Genomic DNA, 21,152 nt, shown 5'->3' on the forward strand with positions numbered 1-21,152 from the left:
AATACTCAGGTACTCCCAATACTCAGGTACACACAGTACTGATGTACACAAAATACTCAAGTACACACAGTACTGAGTACACACAATACTCAAGTACTCCCTATACTCAGGTACTCCCAATACTCAGGTACACACAGTACTGGGGTACTCCCAATACAATACTCAGGTACACACAATACTCAGGTACTCACAATACTCAGGTACTCACAACACTCAAGTACACACAAAACTCAGGTACTCACATACACTGTCAGTCAGGTTTTGTAGTTTGTGTCTTTGTGTCACTCTGCACACCCTCCCTTTGTAATCTGACACTAGCAGTCAGTCATCTTCAGTGCTGCCGCTTCACTGATCAGTCTAAGACTCTCTACTCCAGTCTGCACTTCACTTACCCGCCGCCACTTCCTGTCAGCCTTCCACCTCCCAGTCCCACTGGATGTCCTTCCGCCTCCTCTGCCCATGTCTGTGGGGTGGTTACTGTCCTCAGTACACCCACTCTCGCACCATGATGTACCGCTCTGTCGTGACTGTAGGTCCCCGGCTCACCCGCTGCTGCTCTTGGTCGGGAGGGGGTCCGGTCTGGACGTGGGGGGTCTGGTCCTGTCATGGAGGGTCCGATCCCCTTGCTGGGGGTCCATCTGTTGTGCTGCTGCTCTCGGAGGTGGGGGGGGGGGGGGTGGCGGGTCTGGTCCTCTGACACGATGTGGTCCCAGCACTGACTTATGCGCCAAAAAACTCTGCAACACCACCACCTACAGGCCACCTGGCAGTACAGTCATGGGTCAGTAGTGTGAAGTGCAGCGGGCTGAGCACACATCCCTGCGGGACACCCGTGCTACTTATAGACTCTTATGTAACATCGTGACTCTCTCTTCCAATATCAGCAGTCCAATTTAAATTTACCAAGCAGGCTTAGATTTGATTGTTGGCTGTAATGCCTTGTAAACACGGTCAGATTTTCTGACGGAAAATGTTCGATGGGAGCCTTTTGTCGGAAATTCCGACAGTGTACAGGCTCCATCGGACAGTTTCCATCGGAATTCCCGTTGCACAAAATTTGAGATCTGGGTCTCAAATTTTAGACAACAAAATCCATTCGCGCAAATTCCAAAAGGGTGTACACAATTCCAATGCACAAAGTGCTACGCATGCTTGGAATCAAGCAGAAGAGCAGCATTGGCTATTGAACTTAATTTTTCTCGGCTCATCGTACGTGTTGTACGTCACCGCGTTCTTGACATTTGCAACTTTATGTGACCGTGTGTATGCAAGACAAGTTTGAGCCAACATCTGTCGGGAAAAAAAAACATGGGCTTTTGTTGTCAGACTGTCCAATCATGTGTATGGAAGAAGGAATTTGTCTTTTTTTTTTTTTTTTTTGCATGTGTGGAGTGGATTGATTCAGACTGCATGGATCAAAAATAAAATACAGAATTGGTAGAATATGCTCCTTCCCTCCATCCTTTGACTTGAGTGTACATTTAAGTTATAGCCTGTGCCTAGGTCCACCTAAATTTACCTTCACTGATAAGAACAGACTATTATTAATTGGGGAAAACTAGACTTTTGTGCTGCAAAATATAAAGTTTCGCTATTTTACAGGATCTAAATACTGATAAGGCAATTACGCTGCACGTTGCCTAATTAAGATGTACTCAGCACAATGACTCTTGGGTTGTCCCATATTCATGTATCATGTATTTAAAAATTATTTGTTGCTAAATTTATGTAACTATGTACAATTATTTTTGTACACAGAAATGAAACTGTACGAAATTGGTTTTGGTGTTCCTCCCTTCAGCAAGTCAATTTAGCAGATGGATAAGTCAGTGAAGCAGCAAATGAAATAGAGCACAGAGAAAATGTGTATAAAATGTGCACCAATGAGTTTTAGCTTCTGATAGGTAACACTTGTAATTTGAAATACAGCTAAATAAACTAAATGTGCAAATAGATGGGAGAAAGATTTGAACACAGGCCAAGCTAATTCCCATGGAACAAAATAAAGGCGGTTACTTGGCACATTTCTAAGTGAAGGTGACAGTATTTTGCCTAAGTATATAAGCCTTGTCTTGTTTGCAAGACAAGACTCTCTGTGTTCATTTTCAAGTCAATTCCCATGTCCCAGTGAAGCCTCTTGGACCTAGGTCCCATGCTGTACATGGGGATTTCAGCTCTTATCATCCATTCAATCTTAATCCTAAATCCCCATACGCACTATCAGATTTTCTGCTGATTTTTGTCTTCAGATTTACCAAAACCATGTAGTGCAAGGGCCTGCCTGATTGCATACACATTGAAACTCCTAAGGTTTGACCTCATATTACGGTATATGGTTTTGGTAAATCTGAAGGAAAAAATCAGCAAAAAATCTGATAGTGCGTAGGGGGCTTTTGGCTACATTCACACTTCATTGTTTTAAATTGCGGGCAGATTTGCCGCGAATCTGACCATGATTTGAAAGCGCTGATTTGTGAATGACAAATCGTGGGACTCGCATTTGAGATGCCATTCAATTAAATTACACCTCAAATTTGCGGTGCAGGTCTGCCACGATTTTTCGCACAATAAATCGTACTGCAATCGTGGCAACATGCATCGTGGGAAGCATGTCGCCCAAAAGTAGCTCCTGACCTTTTTTTGGACGACATGCTTCCCGCGATGCAAGTTGCCATGATAGCAGTACGATTTATGGCATATCAAATGTGAGTCTTGTGATTTGTCATTCACACATCTGTGCTTTCAAATAGTGGGCAGATTTGCTGCAAATTTGCCCGCGATTCAAAACACTAAAGTGTGAATGCAGCCTAAGACCTGCTCCCTTTTCTTTAACCATCAACTACCAAAGCCATTTAACCACTTGCCATCCGGGCCAATTCTGGCACTCCACTCCTACATGTAATAATAATTTTTTATTTTTTTTGCTCAAAAATTATTCAGAACCTCCAAACATTATATATGTTTTTTTAGCAGAGACCCTAGGAAATAAAACGGCAGTCGCTGCAATTTTTTATGTCGCATAAATGTCGGTATTTGTGCAGCAATTTTTCAAATGGCTCTTTTTTTTTGGAAAATATAACTGTTTCATGAATTAAAAACAAAACACTAAAAGTAAGCCCAATTGTTTTGTATACAGGTATTCCTCACTTAATGACCAGGATCTGTTCCAGCGACCAGGTCGTTAAACGAATTGGTCGTTAAACGGGGAGCCACAAGTAATCAATATTTTAAGCATTCCTAAGTACTGTACTGTGCTGTATTCTGAAAAGGTCTAAACACAAAACTCCAATGCAATAATATTGTTTTAATTTGCAGAAGTACAGAACACAAAAATATAAACAACAAAAATACTGTACAGTAAATTAGTGTGACCTGACACACACACTATATGAAGCACATGGTGGCCCCCATCCCTGATTTGGTAGATAAAGAGGAAGAGTTTGTGGGACTTTAAATGAGGGAACGCCATGTTAGGAGAAAATAACAGCATAAAAATGAATTTACAATACATGATTTATTTATTACAATCTAGAATACATGTCAGATATTTTTCATCAAATAGATAGTCACCAGACTTACACTAAATATGCTACTACATAGCATGCAATACAGATAAAAAATAGACATGGCAAATATACATGTAAAATAAATCAATTGAAAAACATAAATAATAGAACCAAGTAACTGTTGGCATCTAGTGGCACTCTACACGTTTCCTGGCATTACAGCCATTCATCAGGAGTGTTATGAAGTATTGTGTGTTTGAGTGTTATATTAGGAAGGAAATGAACAAGGGTTAATGATAATACCCTTAGAATAAGGGAGGACAGAGTAACTATATTACAGCAAGGTGGAGATAAATTGGCATACTTACTACACAACCTCAAGGGCAGGTCGGGTATCCACCAAGGAAAACGGGGGTAAGAGGCATGATGTCTCCCACGGGTTGAGATGGGGAACCCTCCAAGGATGGAGAACAGTGCCCGGAGCCCAACACAGTGGTCACAACATGATCCAATAGACTATGTGTACAGAGAAAGTGCATAGTGTTCCTAGAAAAAATGTGTCAAAAAGTGATTAATTAAGTGTGTAAGAATGTAAATGTAATGTGGCAAAAATGTCTATGTGTTCCCACAAAGGGACTACTTGAGGGGGTGTAAGTTAAATAAAATGAAAAAAACATACTAAATGAGGATGGCTGATCTCCCAGCGAGGAGGATAACCTGTTTGTAGGATCGGTATGTGCTTCCCTGTGATTGACTCAAGCAAATGAACCAGCAGCTGCTCCAAGGCTACTATATACTCACATTTCCAACCAGAGGCCTTGTAAATGTCATGCCTGATTTGCCAATCTGCACAAGAGAGGTGGGGAGGGAAGTCCCAGCTGCATGTGGAGGAACCTTCAACAGTGGGTCTCCACCCATCTCGTGCGTGGCCAAGGATGGAAAAAGGACATTAAATCAACGTCAATAACACCGCTGATTGCGGCGTCGAAGCATGACGTCGATGAGCAGGAGGCCAAGCCCTGCCCCAACCAAAAGGTGGGGGGGAGGGATGGGCTGTTGCACATCGCAACCCCAGAGACAGAGAAAACACCAGACACCCCCCAAACCCAAGCTGAACCGGACATGGGGTTGAAAAGTGGTCTGGAAAGGATAGTGGGTCGAAGATAATACATAGGGAGAATAATAACATGGGCATCTATTGGAAATAGGGAATGAATCTAGTAATGAATGGCTGAACAGTGTTATGGCCCAGTATAAGGGCGATAAACAGAAGTAAATAAAGTGTATTCGGGATGACAGGTCACTGTAAATGAGTGTCTTCCACCCAAAAATACTGTACTGTACAAGATACAATGATGTACCGTGCTCAAGAAGTAAACGTATACAGTAGACATTTAGAGTAACATTTTAGTCATCAAAATCTTCAAAGGGTGATAGTGCTTCAGGGTCATCAGTGTCATCATTGAAATTGAAATTATCAGCAGGGTCGTCAGTGTCATCATTGGAGTTACCAGCAGGGTCATCAGTGTCATCATTGGAGCTACCAGCGGAGTCATCCGTGTTATGATTGGAGTTACTAGCAGGGTCGACAGTGTCATCATTGGAGTTACCAGCAGGGTCATCAGGAGTTGTAGATGAGGGAGAAGACAAGGAAATGATAGATGTAGGTCATCAAGATGCTGGGGGTGGCCTGGGGCATTATCAAGCAGGAGGATCATTTTAAAGGCAACACCTTTTTGCTGACAATAACGCTTGACCGAGGGCATGAAACAGTTAATGAACCAGTCATCAAATAAAGCTTGTGTCATCCATGCTTTGTTATTTGCATGATAATAAACAGGCAGTGTGTGCTTATTAACCTCCTTCAATGCATGTGGTTTCTGTAAATGATAAATGAGAAGAGTCTTTACTTGAACCCAGCAACATTTCCTCCCAACAACGTGACCCTGTCTTTAAAAGTCTTAAAACCAGTCATTGCTTTATCTTCTTTGTGTATGTACGACCTTTCAGGCATTTTTATCCAAACAAGTCCACTTTCATCCACGTTAAATATCTGCTCTGGACAGTAGCCACCTTCTCTGATGGCTTTGTCAAATTCAGCCACAAAGTTTTCAGCTGCTTCTATATCTGTACTTGCAGCCTCCCCACTGATACTCTAATTATGGAGGTTGAGTCTTCTACGAAACTTTTGAAACCATCCATGGCTTGCTGTAAATGTTTCAATCAATTCTTCTCCTTTGTGCACTTTCAAATTCTCAAAAATCACGCATGCTGTGGTTTGAATCAATAAAAGACTCATTGGCATTCTTTTTTCTATTTGGTCATCAATCCATACTACCAGCAATTTCTCCATTTCATGAATGAAACCTTTCCACTGCCTAGTTATCATGGCTTGATATTCTGTGGATGCTTTTACTGCCTCTTTCATGCTATCCTTATCCTTTAGGATTGTTGAAATGGTAGAATGTGCAAGTTTCAATTGACTTGATATTTCTTTAACTTTCTTGCCAGCCTTATAGTCCTTAATGATCTTAATTTTCATATCAAAGTCAATAGTTTTTTTGTTTTTTTTCTGAGCACTTTCTGCAGGTGCAAGCATGCTTTTTCTTTTACTGACATGGCGTGGGCAATACCTGTACAGTACAAGCACACAGTAGATTACAGTACTGTACATAAAGACATAAAACAGTACATTATAAAGACATAAGACATAAAACAGTACAGTTCTGTATACAGTAAAGACATAAGACATAATACAGTACAGTATAAAGAATGCTGAAAGGGGCATTTAGAAGAATCAAGTACAGTACAGTACAGTGCATACCTGTAAAACAGCAGGCCGGGAGTGAGAACAAGGCTGATGCAGAGTGATGACATGATGTCTTGTGTGTGGGTTGGGAGAGAAGGAGAGCTGGTCATAAGTCCAAGCGGTTGCAGGTCGGAAGAGCTGGTCGTAAGCCTAAGCAGTCGTTCTGGTCCTGCATGTGTTCGTAAGTCCGGTTGTTAAACAGTTAAGTCATTAAACGAGGAGTATCTGTACTGTGAAAGATGATGTTACGCTGAGTAAATAGATACCTAACACGTCAGGCTTTAAAATTGCACACACTCGTGGAATGGTGCCAAACTTTGGTACTTAAAAATATCCATATGCAACGCTTTAAAAATGTTTACAGGTTACCTGCTTAGAGTTACAGAGGAGGGCTTGGGATAGAATTTTTGGTCTTGCTCTAAAATTTGTGGCGATACCTCACATGTGTGGATTGAACACCGTTTAATTATGTGGGCGTGACGTATGTAGACGCTTCTGCGTGTGAGCACACAGGGACGGAGGCACTTCAAATAGATTTTTTTTTTGTATTATATTATTTAAATTTTTTAATTTTTACACTTTCCAATAAAAAAAAATTTTTTTTTTTCAATTAATGTTTTTATTAGTCATTTCAGTAAAGTTAACAGTACACAGAGATAGAAACAATATGCCGTCTATACATTGTAAAATCAAGAGTGGATAGGGTTTTCATATTAGCGGTTCCAATTTTTGTCTAGTGTCATTCTTAAACTGGCTAGTAGTACACTCCGTGATAGACAGCATTATAAACCAATATACATATATTTACTTGTATACACATATGCACACACATGTGTGACCTTCTGTTTGCTAAACTGAGAACAATGTAGAGATAGTCTGCATTTTAAGAAGTAGTAGGAGAAAAGGAAAGGAAAGGTAGAGAAAAGTGAAGTAGTAGATAGCCAAAGGTTTTCGGTTTTGTTCCAGAGCAAGCTCACCATTAGTCCTCCCACAGATGCCACCTCTCCCAAACCACGTTGTGTTCCTCCAACCTGTCCTGGATTCTAGCTGTCATTTTTTCCATGAGTTCTACGTCCTTAATCCTGGAATAAAGGGCCTCTTGGGGTCAACTTGCTCTTCCAATTGAGAGCTATTAGGCAATGGGCTGCTGTAAGGATGTGTCTAAGCAGTTTCTTACATGGTTTAGCCATCTTTGGTTAAGAGAGGCCAAACAGGAAAAATGTAAAATATTTTTTGATCACTTTAATTCCTATTACAAGGAATGTAATGGAGAGTCATAGAGACTGTCAAGGACCATCTGGTCACCAGTATTCTCTATGGTAAACTTCTGCCGATGGCAGAATCCTTCTTTGGCTCCCCGATTGCACAGGTGAGCCTCTATGATTGTTTTTATGGTGCAGGGAATCACTGGTGAAAAGATCAATACTTGTAGGTGCAGGCATCATCCCAGTATAACCACTGAAATGGGAGGACATCCATGTATACCCTCCCAGCTGGAAGTGGTTAATAATAGAGGGTGAGGATTAGCAGCAAAAGGGGGCAGGGTTAAATCACAAATTTGAGGCCCTATTTGTAGTTGAAACCAAGGATCCAAAAGGCTTCACAGGTGCATTGAAAATGATTTGAAAACTAACACAGGTACCACAAGGTTTAGCATTGCTGTTACCTAAGGCACATTACATGTCAGGGTAAATTTACTTTCTTAAAAAAAAATTCTCATTGTGTTTAAGAGATACCACTGTAGAAGAGTCATCTGTAGCCAACACACTTTCAGGTATCAGAAGTCTGATCTCCTTGCTTCCTCCCACCTCCCCACATTACTACAGGGCACAGTAGTGATGTAGAGGTTGGTATTTGTTTTCAAACCTGTAACAGCTATAGAACACAAAGTAGGCGTTCTGGACTTGAAGACTCTTTTTTGTCATTTATGCCTACCTTCTATTGCTCAATACTACTCAACAATCTTGCAATGGACCTTATCATAGTGTGGGACGAATTCAGTCTGTCTCTGGACTGAATGACCCTATGAAATGGCATCTCCATCCAGTGGTATCACAAATATGGATCCCCTGTGGCAACTCCACTCCAATCATTCGATTTAAATCTAGTATTGTCGGTGTCACAAAGAACCCTGTTTGAACCTATTCATGACTAAAGGCATACCCCACTTTTAAGTACACAATGGGGTTTATTTACTAAAGCTGGAAAGTACAAAATCACGCTCACTTCTGCATAGAAACCAATGAGTTTCCAGGTTTTGTTACCAAAGCTTAATTGAACAAGCTGGGGTTAGAAGCTCATTGGTTTCTATGCAGAAGTGAGCCTGATTTTGCACTTTCCAGCTTTAGTAAATAAACCCCATTGTGTATTTAAAAGTGGGGTATGCCTGTAATAGCCTTTCTTTTGGCTATCACTTCAATCAGATAGGTTTCTGATATTTTACATAGGCCAAGGATTTTGTTGAGACTACCAAAGTAGTTCCTGACTTTCACCTTAATGAGGCTATTGTGTTACCTTTCCCATGCCCAATACCTTTTCTCCTCAAAGAGATCTCTCTGCATTGCCTGGATGTTTTGAGGGTTTACCTCTCAACTACTGCTTTCAAAGATTCTTTGTTATTCCAGAAGATCCTAAAATGGGTACTCTGGCTTCCAGATTCACTATTTTTTTGTGGATTTGACAAGTTGTTGTGCAGGCCCATGAACTGCGAGATAAAGTGCCACCATTTCACAATAAATCCTACTCCACTTGGGAATGGACTTCTTCTTGAGTTTTTTGTCGTTAAATCTCTTCCTCAGATCTGTAAGGTTGCCAGTTGGACTTCTGTACATATGTTCTCTAGGTTCTACATGGCTGATATATTTGCCTCTGCTGATGCTAGTTTTGGTCAAGTTCTGCAAGTGGCTCTTTAAAGCCTTTGGTTTCCCTTTTGCTTTGAATTTCTGTTGTTGGGCTGGTTCACCTGTGTATGCGTTGGTGTTCCTGCCCCTTTGTTTGGCTGTCCCTAGGTTGCTTAATTATGAGCAAGCTGTGTCCCTCGAAGGACATAGCTCCCTCTCTCCTATGCTATCATTCTTTTTTTTTCTGTTGCTTGCTACAACTGAGCAGGTGTAAGGTGGGAGGGGTTATAGCCTCAAGGGGGGTGGTCTTCAGTTTTCTTTGTGCCTAGTGTGCGTTTCTCCTCTAACCCCTTCTTTCAGCCTCACATCCAATCATTGTCCAAATCTTGCCACCTACACCTCTGTAACATTTCCATATATGCCCCTTAACCAATGGCACTACCGAGCTATTAATTTACTCACTTATCTCTCACCCTGAATATTGCAACTCCCTTTTTATTGGCCTACCAATGAACAGGCTATCCCTCCTTAAAGTGGAAGTAAACCCTTCTATCGTTTTCAGTCAAGGAAGCCGCCATCTTGGCCTCTAATAATTCTTCAACTGCCATAATGCTGCACATGTGATCAGTTATGACACCAGCCATTGGATGGTTTAAAAGTTTGGTTGAGAGCACGACCAATGTAAACGTTACCATTTCTGGCATGCCGGGAATGTAAGTGTTTTTTTAAACTGGGTTTACTCCCGCTTTCAGTCTGTCTTTAATGCTACTGCTAGGCTCATCCACCATACCAAATGCTCAGTGTCCACCATATTATACAACATTTTTGCTTGCATATGATTGGATGATGGAAGTCTATCTGTGTTTAGGCAATCCCTGAAAACCCCTCACTTCAGAGAAGCCCTTCCCACTTCTACCTAGCAACTACATTTTTTATCTTTCTTGTACAACCCAACCCCACACAGTTACTACCTTTTTTATTACTTGCCCCCTTTTTTTTGTATTGTTTTTAATTTCTATAAACATTCTATTTACTCCCTTTCCTAAGACCTACAGATTTTAATGAAAATAATTAAAACAAAATATGCAGTGATGGTAAATCCTAAATATGACTCTTTGCTAAAGTGCAAAAATGGATTATGAACGTGTTTACACAGCTCAAATTGCCATTTAACATGATACAATGATTTTATCATATACATAGTACCCTAGCACATATGTTGTTTATTTTATTATTTGTTCCAAATGTTTCCAGGGGATTTTGGGGTTTCTTGCCTTCTGATGGGATCCAGTGACCTGGCAACAACTTTCACCGGGACTCCATACTATATGAGCCCTGAAGTCTTGAATCACCAGGGATACAATTCAAAGTCTGACATTTGGTGAGTAGGCGTTCATAAGAGTGACTGGGAAGTGTAGAGTTATTCTCTAGTGCAAGGTTCTACACTCGTTCCCAACATGATGACAATAACAGGGACAAAGAAGAAATTTGTGTTTGTCTGTAGCCAATTAACTTAAGCTTAATTTATGTGCATGCTATTTACTAGATTTCTTACATGCTAATGTTTCAAGCTTCCAGGGACCAGTTGCATGCATAGTCTTATGATAATGTGATCATGATAATGACAATGTCTTAGGTGCATTTGCAACAACACAGTTGAGTACTGTTCATAATACTTTATTTATTATCACTTACAGATATTTTTTCAGGAGAAGCTTTCAGGGATCTACCCCCTTCTTCTTGGGGTACTGTTTGGACTGATAAGAAAGGGTTTGTCCTGAAAAATGAACTGTTAATTCAAATAAAAAATTATTATGAACAATACTTAAATGAGATAGTGATAATAAATATTTGACTGGGACATTCATTCTAAATGATAAAGGCTTATGTGGCGATCGTATTATTTCTGCATTTTATTGTAGTTTTCTTTGCTTAATAATGTTATATACAGTATTTCTAGAGTTTGATTCTGAGCTCCTTAGTTTATTTAGATCCTTCTGTGTTGGGTAAAGCTTATGATCCAGGGAAAACTGTGAAAATAATGTGAAACAATGGGCAAAATAACACAAATTACATATATGCTGTGATCCCTCATTAGCAGTTTTTGTCCCCCCATAACATTGTTTTATCATCTGTTGATCCTGCCACCAGTTCCTTTCTGCTGGCCAAGCTGTCTGGGGAAAAAGGAGATACATGGGTTGGGGCAAACCATTTAACACTAAAGTACTTGAAGCTGTCAGTATCCATTAGCAGCAACCCACTTTATACTGTATATGCTGTTACTTAATAAAAACCTCAGATACAGCAAGAAGCTCCTGCAACCTTTCTTTTTGTTTACAATGGTGCTTCTAACATGGTAGCCAGAACCAGCAGTCCCCTGCTGATGAGGCCCAATAGGCTGAAATAGTGCTATCCACAAGTAAGTGTTCTGGCTCAGCAAAGGCCATGTGATTACATCTTGTAGGTGGGGCATTCACATATCCAGTTGCAGACTCTGGGCACGCTAGACGCAGGGATGGTACAAGGATTTTTGACACCCTAGGCGAAACCTCATTTTGCCGCCCCCCCCCCCCCTTGGTTCCACCCCTGACTCCACCCCCTTTGCCCTGCCCATGTATACCCCACCTTTTTAATGAAGCACCCATCAAATGTAGCCTCGCCAGCGCCCACCAATACGGCCTCACCAGCGCCCATCAATGCAGCCTCACCAGCGCCCATCAATGCAGCCTCACCAGCACCCATCAATGCAGCCTCACCAGCACCCATCAATGCAGCCTCACCAGCGCCCATCAATGAATGTTTGCTTGCTTCCATTAATTTGGGAGTTGCGACACAGACACAGTCCTCTGCCACTGCTGCACCTCTGACACTATGTGCGAACGGAGCGGCGGCTGCCTACTGATGCTGAGACTTGGTTGCTTGCTGCAGAGACAAGAGAGTAGAAACACCAGACCAGTGGCTGGGCGCCCCTACACAGCAGTGCGCCCTAGGCGGCTGCCTAGTTTGTCTAGTGGTAGCACCGGCCCTGGCTAGACGTGCCCAAAAAAGACATATTTGTACACAGGGCGGGTCTGGTACATCCAGTCCTTCTGCCGCGCTGCCAGGATCCCCCCCCAGTCACAGTACATTGAAATTCAACTCTAATGAATAACAACTGCATTGCCAAGTACACAGGGAATGTCCTGGCAGCAGAAGCTGTCAAAAGAAAAAGCAATCTGGCAGTGTTTATCAACAACATTGCTCAGCCGTGATTACAGAAGATATGATGAAACATTGTTTAATTTTGTATATTTCTGTTTATTCATATACAGATCAAAGGGACAAACTTTAATCTGCAGATGAAGTCAGTTTAAGCAACCTACAGAAAACATATTTGGGGGGCACACCCTAATGCGTTTAAATTCACGATAGTGCTGCTATTAACCAACAAACAGTACAGAACATATTACAGCGCACACATTCAAGAATGACATTTCCAGCAGGCTAGTTAAAAACACCTGAACATATTAAAAAAATACGGGGGTTTGGTCACACTATATGGTTTTATAGTGCTAAGCCCACTTACTGCGTCAAAGTACCCCGAATTAATGGGTCCTACCCTGGTAATAGAATGAAAGATCCTGCGTCTCAACCATGGGAGCCAAACTCCTCTATGTGGGGGAACTGAAGGGATTCCTGCTATGCACTGGTGGCCACTAAATAAGAGGTAATGAAGAGGGGGAGGGGTGCTCCATCCCAAAAAAAGTTTAAGCAACCTGACAATTAAGAAAAGTTGTTGTTTTTTAACTAAAATGTTTCTTTTTTGAACCCCTTATTAACCCTAAGTTTACTCAGTCTAATCAGCCCTAATTAACTCCTTATTCTCCTTTTCCAATCAATTATAATTTTTCTGGTGATTTTTTTTTCTATTTTGTTAGCTACTATTTAAACTTTTTTTCTGCTTTTGTTTGCTTTGTACATTAATATTTTTACACCTTTTACATATATTTACACATATCACACAAAAAAAGTGCAACATTTAAAAAACGACATTACTTCATTTGTAAATAACTTTGCAATGCTTTGTACCAAAATTATATTTTTAGTGTTTTTTTTAAACAGGACAAATTACAGAATATTTATTTCTAAACTAACACTGCTCAAAAAAAAATGTTGCAGGACAGTATTTGTGAAAAGAATGTCTTGTTGGTCCCTAAAAAAAATAATAATATATGTATTACATTGTTATCTTAAGTAATGACAAAATTATAATTTTGAAATAACAGGCTTATAGCAGAAATTAGAAAATTATTACATTGTATATCCCTGTATGTTGTGGTCATTCAGGTGCTTATCTAATAGGTTTTTTAAACTATCAATGCCCCCCTGCTGAGACCACCATCTGTGGAAGGGAATTCCACATCCTTGCTGATCTTACAGTAAAGAACTCTCTATGTAGTTTAAGGTTAAACCTCTTTTCTTTTAATTTTAATGAGAGGTCACGTGTCTTGTTAAACTCCCTTCCGCAAAAAAGTTTTATACCTATTGTGGGTTTTACCAGTATGGTATTTGTAAATTGAAATCATATCCACTCTCAAGCGTCTCTTCTCCAGAGAGAATAAGTTCAGTGCTCACAACCTTTCTTCATAACTAATACCCTCCAGAGCCTTTATTAGCTTTGTTGCCTTTTTTTGTACTCGCTCCATTTCCAGTACATCCTTCCTGAGGACTGGTGCCCAGAACTGGACAGCATACTCTAGGTGCGGCCGAACCAGAGTCTTGTAGAGTGGGAGAATTATTGTTTTATCCAGTGGCGTAACTAGAACCTTCAGGGCCCCAATGCAAGAAACCATGAAGGGCCCCCCTGAACCCCAGCCAGGGCCCTTCCCTCTGAATCTGGCGGTGGAACTCCAGGGCGTGGTCACAGGTATGACCTTTGTGAGCCCTGTAGTTCCACCACTGGTATCAGTAGTTTTTATTTATTTATTTTTTTACATTTTTAGGTGCCCCATTGAGGGACTGTCCCTAGGCAGGATTGAGTCCCCGTCCCCAGAAGAGATGAGGTCCTTTTCTCCAGGGCAGATGAAGTTACTGCCCCCAGGTGAAAAGGGGTCCCTGTCCCCATTGGGATATGGAGGGGGTATGTAATAGTGTGTGCTAGCTGCCTATGCTGCTGCCGGCCATATGTAGAGGGGCCTGCATGGGCCCCCTGCATCTCAGGGCCCAGTTGCGGTCGCGACTGCTGCACCCCCTATAGTTACGCCCCTGGTTTTATCTCTGAAGTTAATCCCTTTTTTAATGCATGGCAATATTCTGTTTGCTTTGTTAGCAGCAGCTTGGCATTGCATCTCCCCCTAGTGTATAGATTGCATTCATATTTTTTGCCACCCGCAAATGCATTATTTTAAATTTTTCTACATTTAAACCTCATTTGCCATGTAGTTGTCCATAATTTGTTCAGATGTTTTTGCAAGGTTTCCACATCCTGCTGAGAAGTTATTGCCCTGCTTAGCTTAATATGGTCTGCAAATACAGAGCTTGAACTGTTTACCCCATACTCCAGGTCGTTTATGATTGGTCCCAGCACAGAACCCTGTGGGACCCCACTACCCACCCCTTACCATTCCGAAGTATTCCCCATTTATCACCACCCTCTAAACTCGCCCTTGTAGCCAGTTTTCAATTCATGTACTCACCCTATGGTCCATGCCAATGGACCTTGTTTTGTACAGTAAACTTTTATGGGGAACTGTGTCAAATGCTTTTACAAAATCCAGATACACCACATCTACAGGCTTTCCTTTATCCAGATGAAAACTCACCTCCTCATAGTAGGTTAATAGGTTGGTTTGGCAAGAATGATTCTTCATTAATCCATGGTGATTACAGCTAATGATACCATTTTCATTACTAAAATACTGTATATAGTCCCTTATCATCCCCTCCAAGAGCTTGCATACTATTGATGTTAGGCTAACTGGTCTGTAATTCTCATGGATGTATTTTGTCCCTTTTTTTAAATATAGGTGCTACATTGGCTGTTCTCCATGCCGCTGGTACCATTCCAGTCAGTAGACTGTAAGTAAAAATTAGGAACAATGGTCTGGCAATTACTTGACTGAGTTCCCTTAGTACCCTTGGGTGCAAGCCACCCGGTCCCGGTAATTTATTAATATTAAGTTTCCCAAGTCTAATTCTAATTCTAATGTTAGCTATGAGCGCACTTTCACATCGAGGGCGTTTTGCAGGTGCTATAGCATTACAAATAGCGCCTGCAATCCGCCCTCAAACTACTGCACCATTCATTTTGGGGCTTTCACACTGGAGCGGTGCGCTGGCAGGACGTCAGGAAAAGTCCTGCCAGCAGCTTCTTTGGAGCGGTGAAGGAGCTGTGTGTTTACCGCTCCTCCACTGCTGCTCCCCATTGAAATCAATGGGGCAGCGCGGCTATACCGCCGGCAAAACGCCGCTATTGCGGCATATTGCGGATGGTTTTAACCCTTTCTTAGCCGCTAGCAGGGGGTAAAAGCGTCCCGCTAGCGGCTGAAATGCGATGCAAATCCGACGGTAAAATGCCGCTAAAAATAACGGCGTTTTACCGCCGACGCTATGGGCCCATACTAGTTCACTCATCTTGTCTGCCAGGCTCCTGGCATTGGTGAACATGCCACGTAGTTTAGACTGGTTACATACTATCCTCTTATTGGGCCATCTTTACTCCCAGCAAATCTGCACCCTCTTCATTTAGGTGCAGTCCGTCCCTTCTATAGAACTGGTGACCGACTGAGAAGCCCAGTCCTCCAGGAACCCAAACCCCTCCTTACTACACCAGCTCCTCAGCCCCTTGTTTGCTTCCCTAATCTCCCTCTGCCTTTCTGGTGTGGCTTGATGTACTGGTATTTTTGAGAATACTACCTTGGAGGTCCTTTTCCTCAATTTACCTCCGAAGGGCCTAAAATCGTTCTTTGGGACACTCCAGCTGCCTCTGACTTTGTCATTGGTGCCAATGTGCACCATGACAGCCGGGCCTTCCCCAGCCGCCCCCAGTAATCTGTCCTGCAGATCATTGATGTGACGAACCTGAACGCCCGGTAGACAGCATACAATTTGGCTCGTCAGGTCTTTGTCACAGATTGCCCTCTCTGTCCTTCCTAGAATTGAGTCCCCTACCACCAGAAACTGTCTATCCTTTCCCTTCGCTTCCCCCCAACTATCCCTGGAGTAGTTCTTCCCCTGGCAGCTACGAGAGTACCTCAGCTTCAGCAGTGCTGGTCCCTGACTGGTTTCACCAATGGAGCGTACTTATTGGGATGCTCAAGCCCAGGATCAGCCTTCCTGGCACTTCCCCCTCTATCCTTCCTGTCACCCGTCTACTCTTTTCTGGTGCCCTCACCTCTTTGTCTCCACCTGCCTCTGTGCTGGCCCCTACCGGCACCTGTCGGGTGCGTTCCCTAGATTCAGAACCTGGGCTTCCAGGGAAACAATATGCTTACATTTTGCACAGCAGTATTCGCCCTCGATCAGATAATCAAGGAACGCATACACGCCGCAAGATGTACACCAAGTCTCATCTCCACACCTGCCGGGCATTGTACCTACAAATTTAATGGGGATTGGGATTATACCCTGTCTAAATTACCTATCAGCTAGCTTCCTGACACTACTACTCAACAATACAATACACAGGTACTCAACAAGACAGAACACAGTGACTTGCAGACCCACTGGCACTCGCAGACCCACGTCCACTCACAGACAACGTGCACTCATAGACCACTTGCACTCATAGCCTACCTGCACTCGCAGACCCACGTGCACTCATAGACCACTTGCACTCGCAGCCTATGTGCACTCGCAGACCCATGTGCACTCACTGACAACATGCCCTCATAGTCCACGTGCACTTGCAGCCCGCGTGCACTCGCAGTCTACGTGCACTCACACACAACGTGCACTCTCAGACCACTTGCACTTGCAGCCCATGTGCACTCACAGACCACTTGCACTTACAGCCCACGTGCACCCTACGTGCACTTGCAGCCCACGTGCACTTGCAGCCTATGTGCAGTCGCAGACAACACACACTTGCAGACCACTTTCACTTGCAGCCTACGTGCACTTGCAGCCTACGTGCACTCGCAGACAATGTGCACTCTCAGACCACTTGCACTTGTAGCCCATGTGCACTCGCAGACCACTTGCACTCGCAGCCTACATGCATTCGCAGACAGTGTGCACTCATAATACACAGGTATTCAATACACAAGTATACACAATATACAGGTACACACAGTACACAATGCATATTCAAATGCAGTTAAAACTACTACTGAAAATCTGCGGATTTTAGCTGTAATTTTAGAGACCATGTAAGAGACATGCAGTAATATTTCAGGATTTTTGCACAATCGATATGAACTAAAGTGGTAAATGTAGACTTATAAAGATGCAGTTGTCTATACAATTTCACATAGACACCAATAAGTATATTTTGTAATTCAGCGTGCTATCCTGGAAATAATGAAATTACTATACAGTCAAATATATAACACTAATAGGTCAAGCATGTAGAATACATTTTGTAAATGTGAATTTAGCTTTACTCATGTAGTGCTAGGATTCTGATGTCCCAGTTGCCGATGCGATTAATCATCATCCATCCATCTTTACTTTGTGGGGCCTCAGGGTGATCCAGCAGATGGTATGTCTGGAGTTCAGGTACGCAGTACTAAAATCCCTGTGCACCTGATGCTTTCTGCACAGCAGTTGTTTACAAATCTATATGAATTTAATTACATAATTGGAATGATACATAAGTAATTCACTTAATAATGTATACAAACTTTATAGCTGAAAAGACAGCAGAACAGAACATGATTATGTATACTTTGAGTATAATTACTGAAAAAAATAAAAATTGCTTATCATAAATATGAATACAATACATTGTTGCATTAATTCATAGCAGAAGTATATTTTCTATAACTGTTTTACAGGTTACCTAACCTCTCCCAAAATTGTTTCCAAAGTATATGACAGTTTTGTGACAGTTTTTTTTGCATTTCACTTGTATTTGGAGATTAGCTTGAAATGATTCAATGTTCCTTTAGGCTGAGTTCACACAAGTGTGAATTGGATGCAGGTTCCCCGTATCCAATTCGAAATAGCAGGAGATTGTGACTGGCTCTCTATGGAGCCGGTTCACATACCTCCATAGCGGCTTCGGTGCTTCTTTTGGTCTGTTTCAGGTCCAAATTCAGCCAAAAATTCGTGCTCATATGTGAACCCAGCCTTAATCATGCAAATTACCTTCAACTTGTGACATGTTTTATCTAATCTATGTATCTATTATATGGCAAAGAACTACACAGGGTGGATCAAGGAGAAGCCACATTAGTCAGTGCAGTGATGTGCTCTGCAAATGTAGTAAACATAATGACATACCAAGAGAAAGTTGTTCTAAGCCCATGACCTGAGAACCCTTTAACCAGCAGAGATAAAGCCAAGATAAAGCCAAGAGGTCATTAGGTCCTGCTGCTATGCCTGTTCAGCAACCTCAAATCTATTGAGAAAACTAAAGACCCAGTGAGGTTTATGTACCAAAGAAACAGACTGTTCACTGTGCAGGGTTTTTTTACCAAATATTACCAAATATAAAATCAACGCTAACTGTTACGCTTCATGTACATACAGCCTAATTTAACCGCCAGAAAATGCAAAACGCAGCAAAATAGCTGCCGTTTTGCTGCAGTTTGCGTTTTCCGGTGGCCAAAACGATCCTATCCTGAACGCAATTCTTCTGCTTTTAGGGAAGGGAGGCTGAGGGAGGTTGATCCCCTAACCACAGCAGCTCCTAAACTCTGGTAAAAACCTATGTGTACATTGACACATAGGCTTTTATGGAGTTGACATTACTGGCTGTTGAGTTATTTTGAGGGGACAGCAAATTTACACTGTTATACAAATGGTACACTCACTACTTTACATTGTAGAAAAGTGCTATTTCTTCAGCGTTGTCACATGAAAAGCTAGAATAAAATATTTACAAAAATGTGGGTGGGTGTACTCACTTATGTGAGATACTGTATGTCCAACTTCACATGTGCACCAACTATATTCTTATAATGTGTTTACATCAAAAATCATAAAAAAAAAATCTCCAATAGACCACAAGATGCGTTCTTACATGTACACCCTTACTCTCCAACTTTTCAAAAACTGCCTTCCATAAGACTCCAATGTTACTCTCCTCTGTGCCTTTATATCCTCTCTGAAAAAATCTTCCTCCAAATTGGTGTCGGATGCTCCCAAAAAGGAATTTTAAACATTGACACCCATTTGGAGGAAGAAGAGGAAGATTTTTCCAGAGAGGGTATAAAGGCACAGAGGAGAGTTACACTGGAGTCTTATTGAAGGCTGTTTTTGAAACGTTGGACAGTAAGGGTGTATCAATCAGGACGGTGTGGAATCCATTGTTTACATTGGATTATAAGGAGTTCAGGATCGCCAGAATGACACTTTTACAGATTGGGTGTGGAGGATTTTAACAGTTAGTGCGGATTTTATATTTGTTGTCTTTCTCTGCTGAGATTGCAGAGTCTTTTCAGCGACTGCTAAGATTGAGGGATTGACTTTTCTAGTCTCTAGTGTGCTAAAATTCTTATGACTTTGCCTGTGCTGCGCTAAAATGTCAAGCGTGTTGTCAGTCCTTCCCAGTTCTTCCATTAGACTACAGAACACCTAACTCATATGTTATGAAGATGATTAGAAGGGGAGGTGTTCTTTAATCCCGATAAGAAGCAAGCAGCCTGCTGTGACAACCCTGCTTCTAAACTGACAGGATTTGGTCAACCTGTGACCAAAAGTGTTTTAGTGACAGGATCAGGAGGTAAAAACAGAGGGAAAAAGCCTAAAAAAAAGAGAATGCAGCCACTACATCTATGGACTGGTAAGCTGCAATATATTAAATTTTTAACCACTTGACCACTGGGCACTTAAACACCCTTAAAAAGGAAGTAAACCCTGATGATTTTACTTCCTCTTTCATTCCCTGCAAAGGCAAAGCATAATGGACTACTTTGCATCGCATAGTAGTCCATTATGTGTCACTTACCTGACACAGGAGCCAGCAAAGTCGCCGCTGTCCCCTGTAGTCCGCCGCATCCATCTTCTTGGTGGGGTCTCGCAGCTCCGCCGCTGCCATTCGGTCGAAGCCGCGATGACATCACTCCCGCGCATGCGCACGGGAGCCGACATGCGCGCAAGCTCCCTCTCTGAGAATGCCGCGCTCAGTGCGCCTGCGCGCCGCATGGTGCAGGGTATTGGCAGGTGTTGCAGAGCATCGCAGAGTGTTGCAGGGTATTGCAGAGTGTTGCAGGGTATTGGCAGGTGTTGCAGAGCATTGCAGAGTGTTGCAGGGTATTGGCGGGTGTTGCAGAGCATTGCAGAGTGTTGCAGGTTATTGGCGGGTGTTGCAGAGCATTGCAGAGTGTTGCAGGGTATTGCAGAGTGTTGCAGGGTATTGGCGGGTGTTGCAGAGCATTGCAGAGTGTTGCAGGGTATTGGTGGGTGTTGCAGAGCATTGCAGAGTGTTGCAGGGTATTGGCGGGTGTTGCAGAGCATTGCAGAGTATTGCAGGGTATTGCAGGATGTTGCAGGGTATTGCAGGGTATTGCAGAGTAATGGCAGGGAATTGAGGGGTTAATTTTCGATGAGCAGCGATGTGGGCACTGCAGATGCAGCCCTCACCGCTGCTGACACTGATCTCTTCCCACTCCGCTGTACCGATCGGTACAGAGAGGGGGAGGAAGGAACCGGCGTCATAAAATGACGGTTTGTTTACAAGTGATCACTCCGTCATTTGACGGAGCGATCACGTGGTAAACGTCCGCGATGAGCGGCCGTTTACCGTGATCCGTGACCAGGACCCGGCGTGACCAGGACCCGGCGGTCACGGATGCTCTCGAGTGCGTCCTCCCAAAGTTAAACAACCGCCCTGTAGCCGTCATTCGGCTATGG

General features: G+C 42.5%; 1 protein-coding gene across 1 annotated transcript in view; it reads left to right on the forward strand.

Annotated features, from left to right (window-relative positions):
• The window catches only part of NEK11 (NIMA related kinase 11), a 379,114-nt gene that overhangs the window by 195,317 nt on the left and 162,645 nt on the right, over positions 1–21,152 (forward strand). Inside the window, exon 6 of the mRNA XM_077491509.1 lies at positions 10,410–10,536. Coding sequence (XP_077347635.1) covers positions 10,410–10,536 — 127 coding nt within the window. The remainder of the gene's footprint in view (positions 1–10,409; positions 10,537–21,152) is intronic.

The sequence above is a fragment of the Lithobates pipiens genome, unplaced genomic scaffold (genome assembly GCF_037356315.1).
Source record: "Lithobates pipiens isolate NorthernLeopardFrog02 unplaced genomic scaffold, aLitPip1_a1.2 Scaffold_19, whole genome shotgun sequence".
Lineage (NCBI taxonomy): Eukaryota > Metazoa > Chordata > Amphibia > Anura > Ranidae > Lithobates > Lithobates pipiens.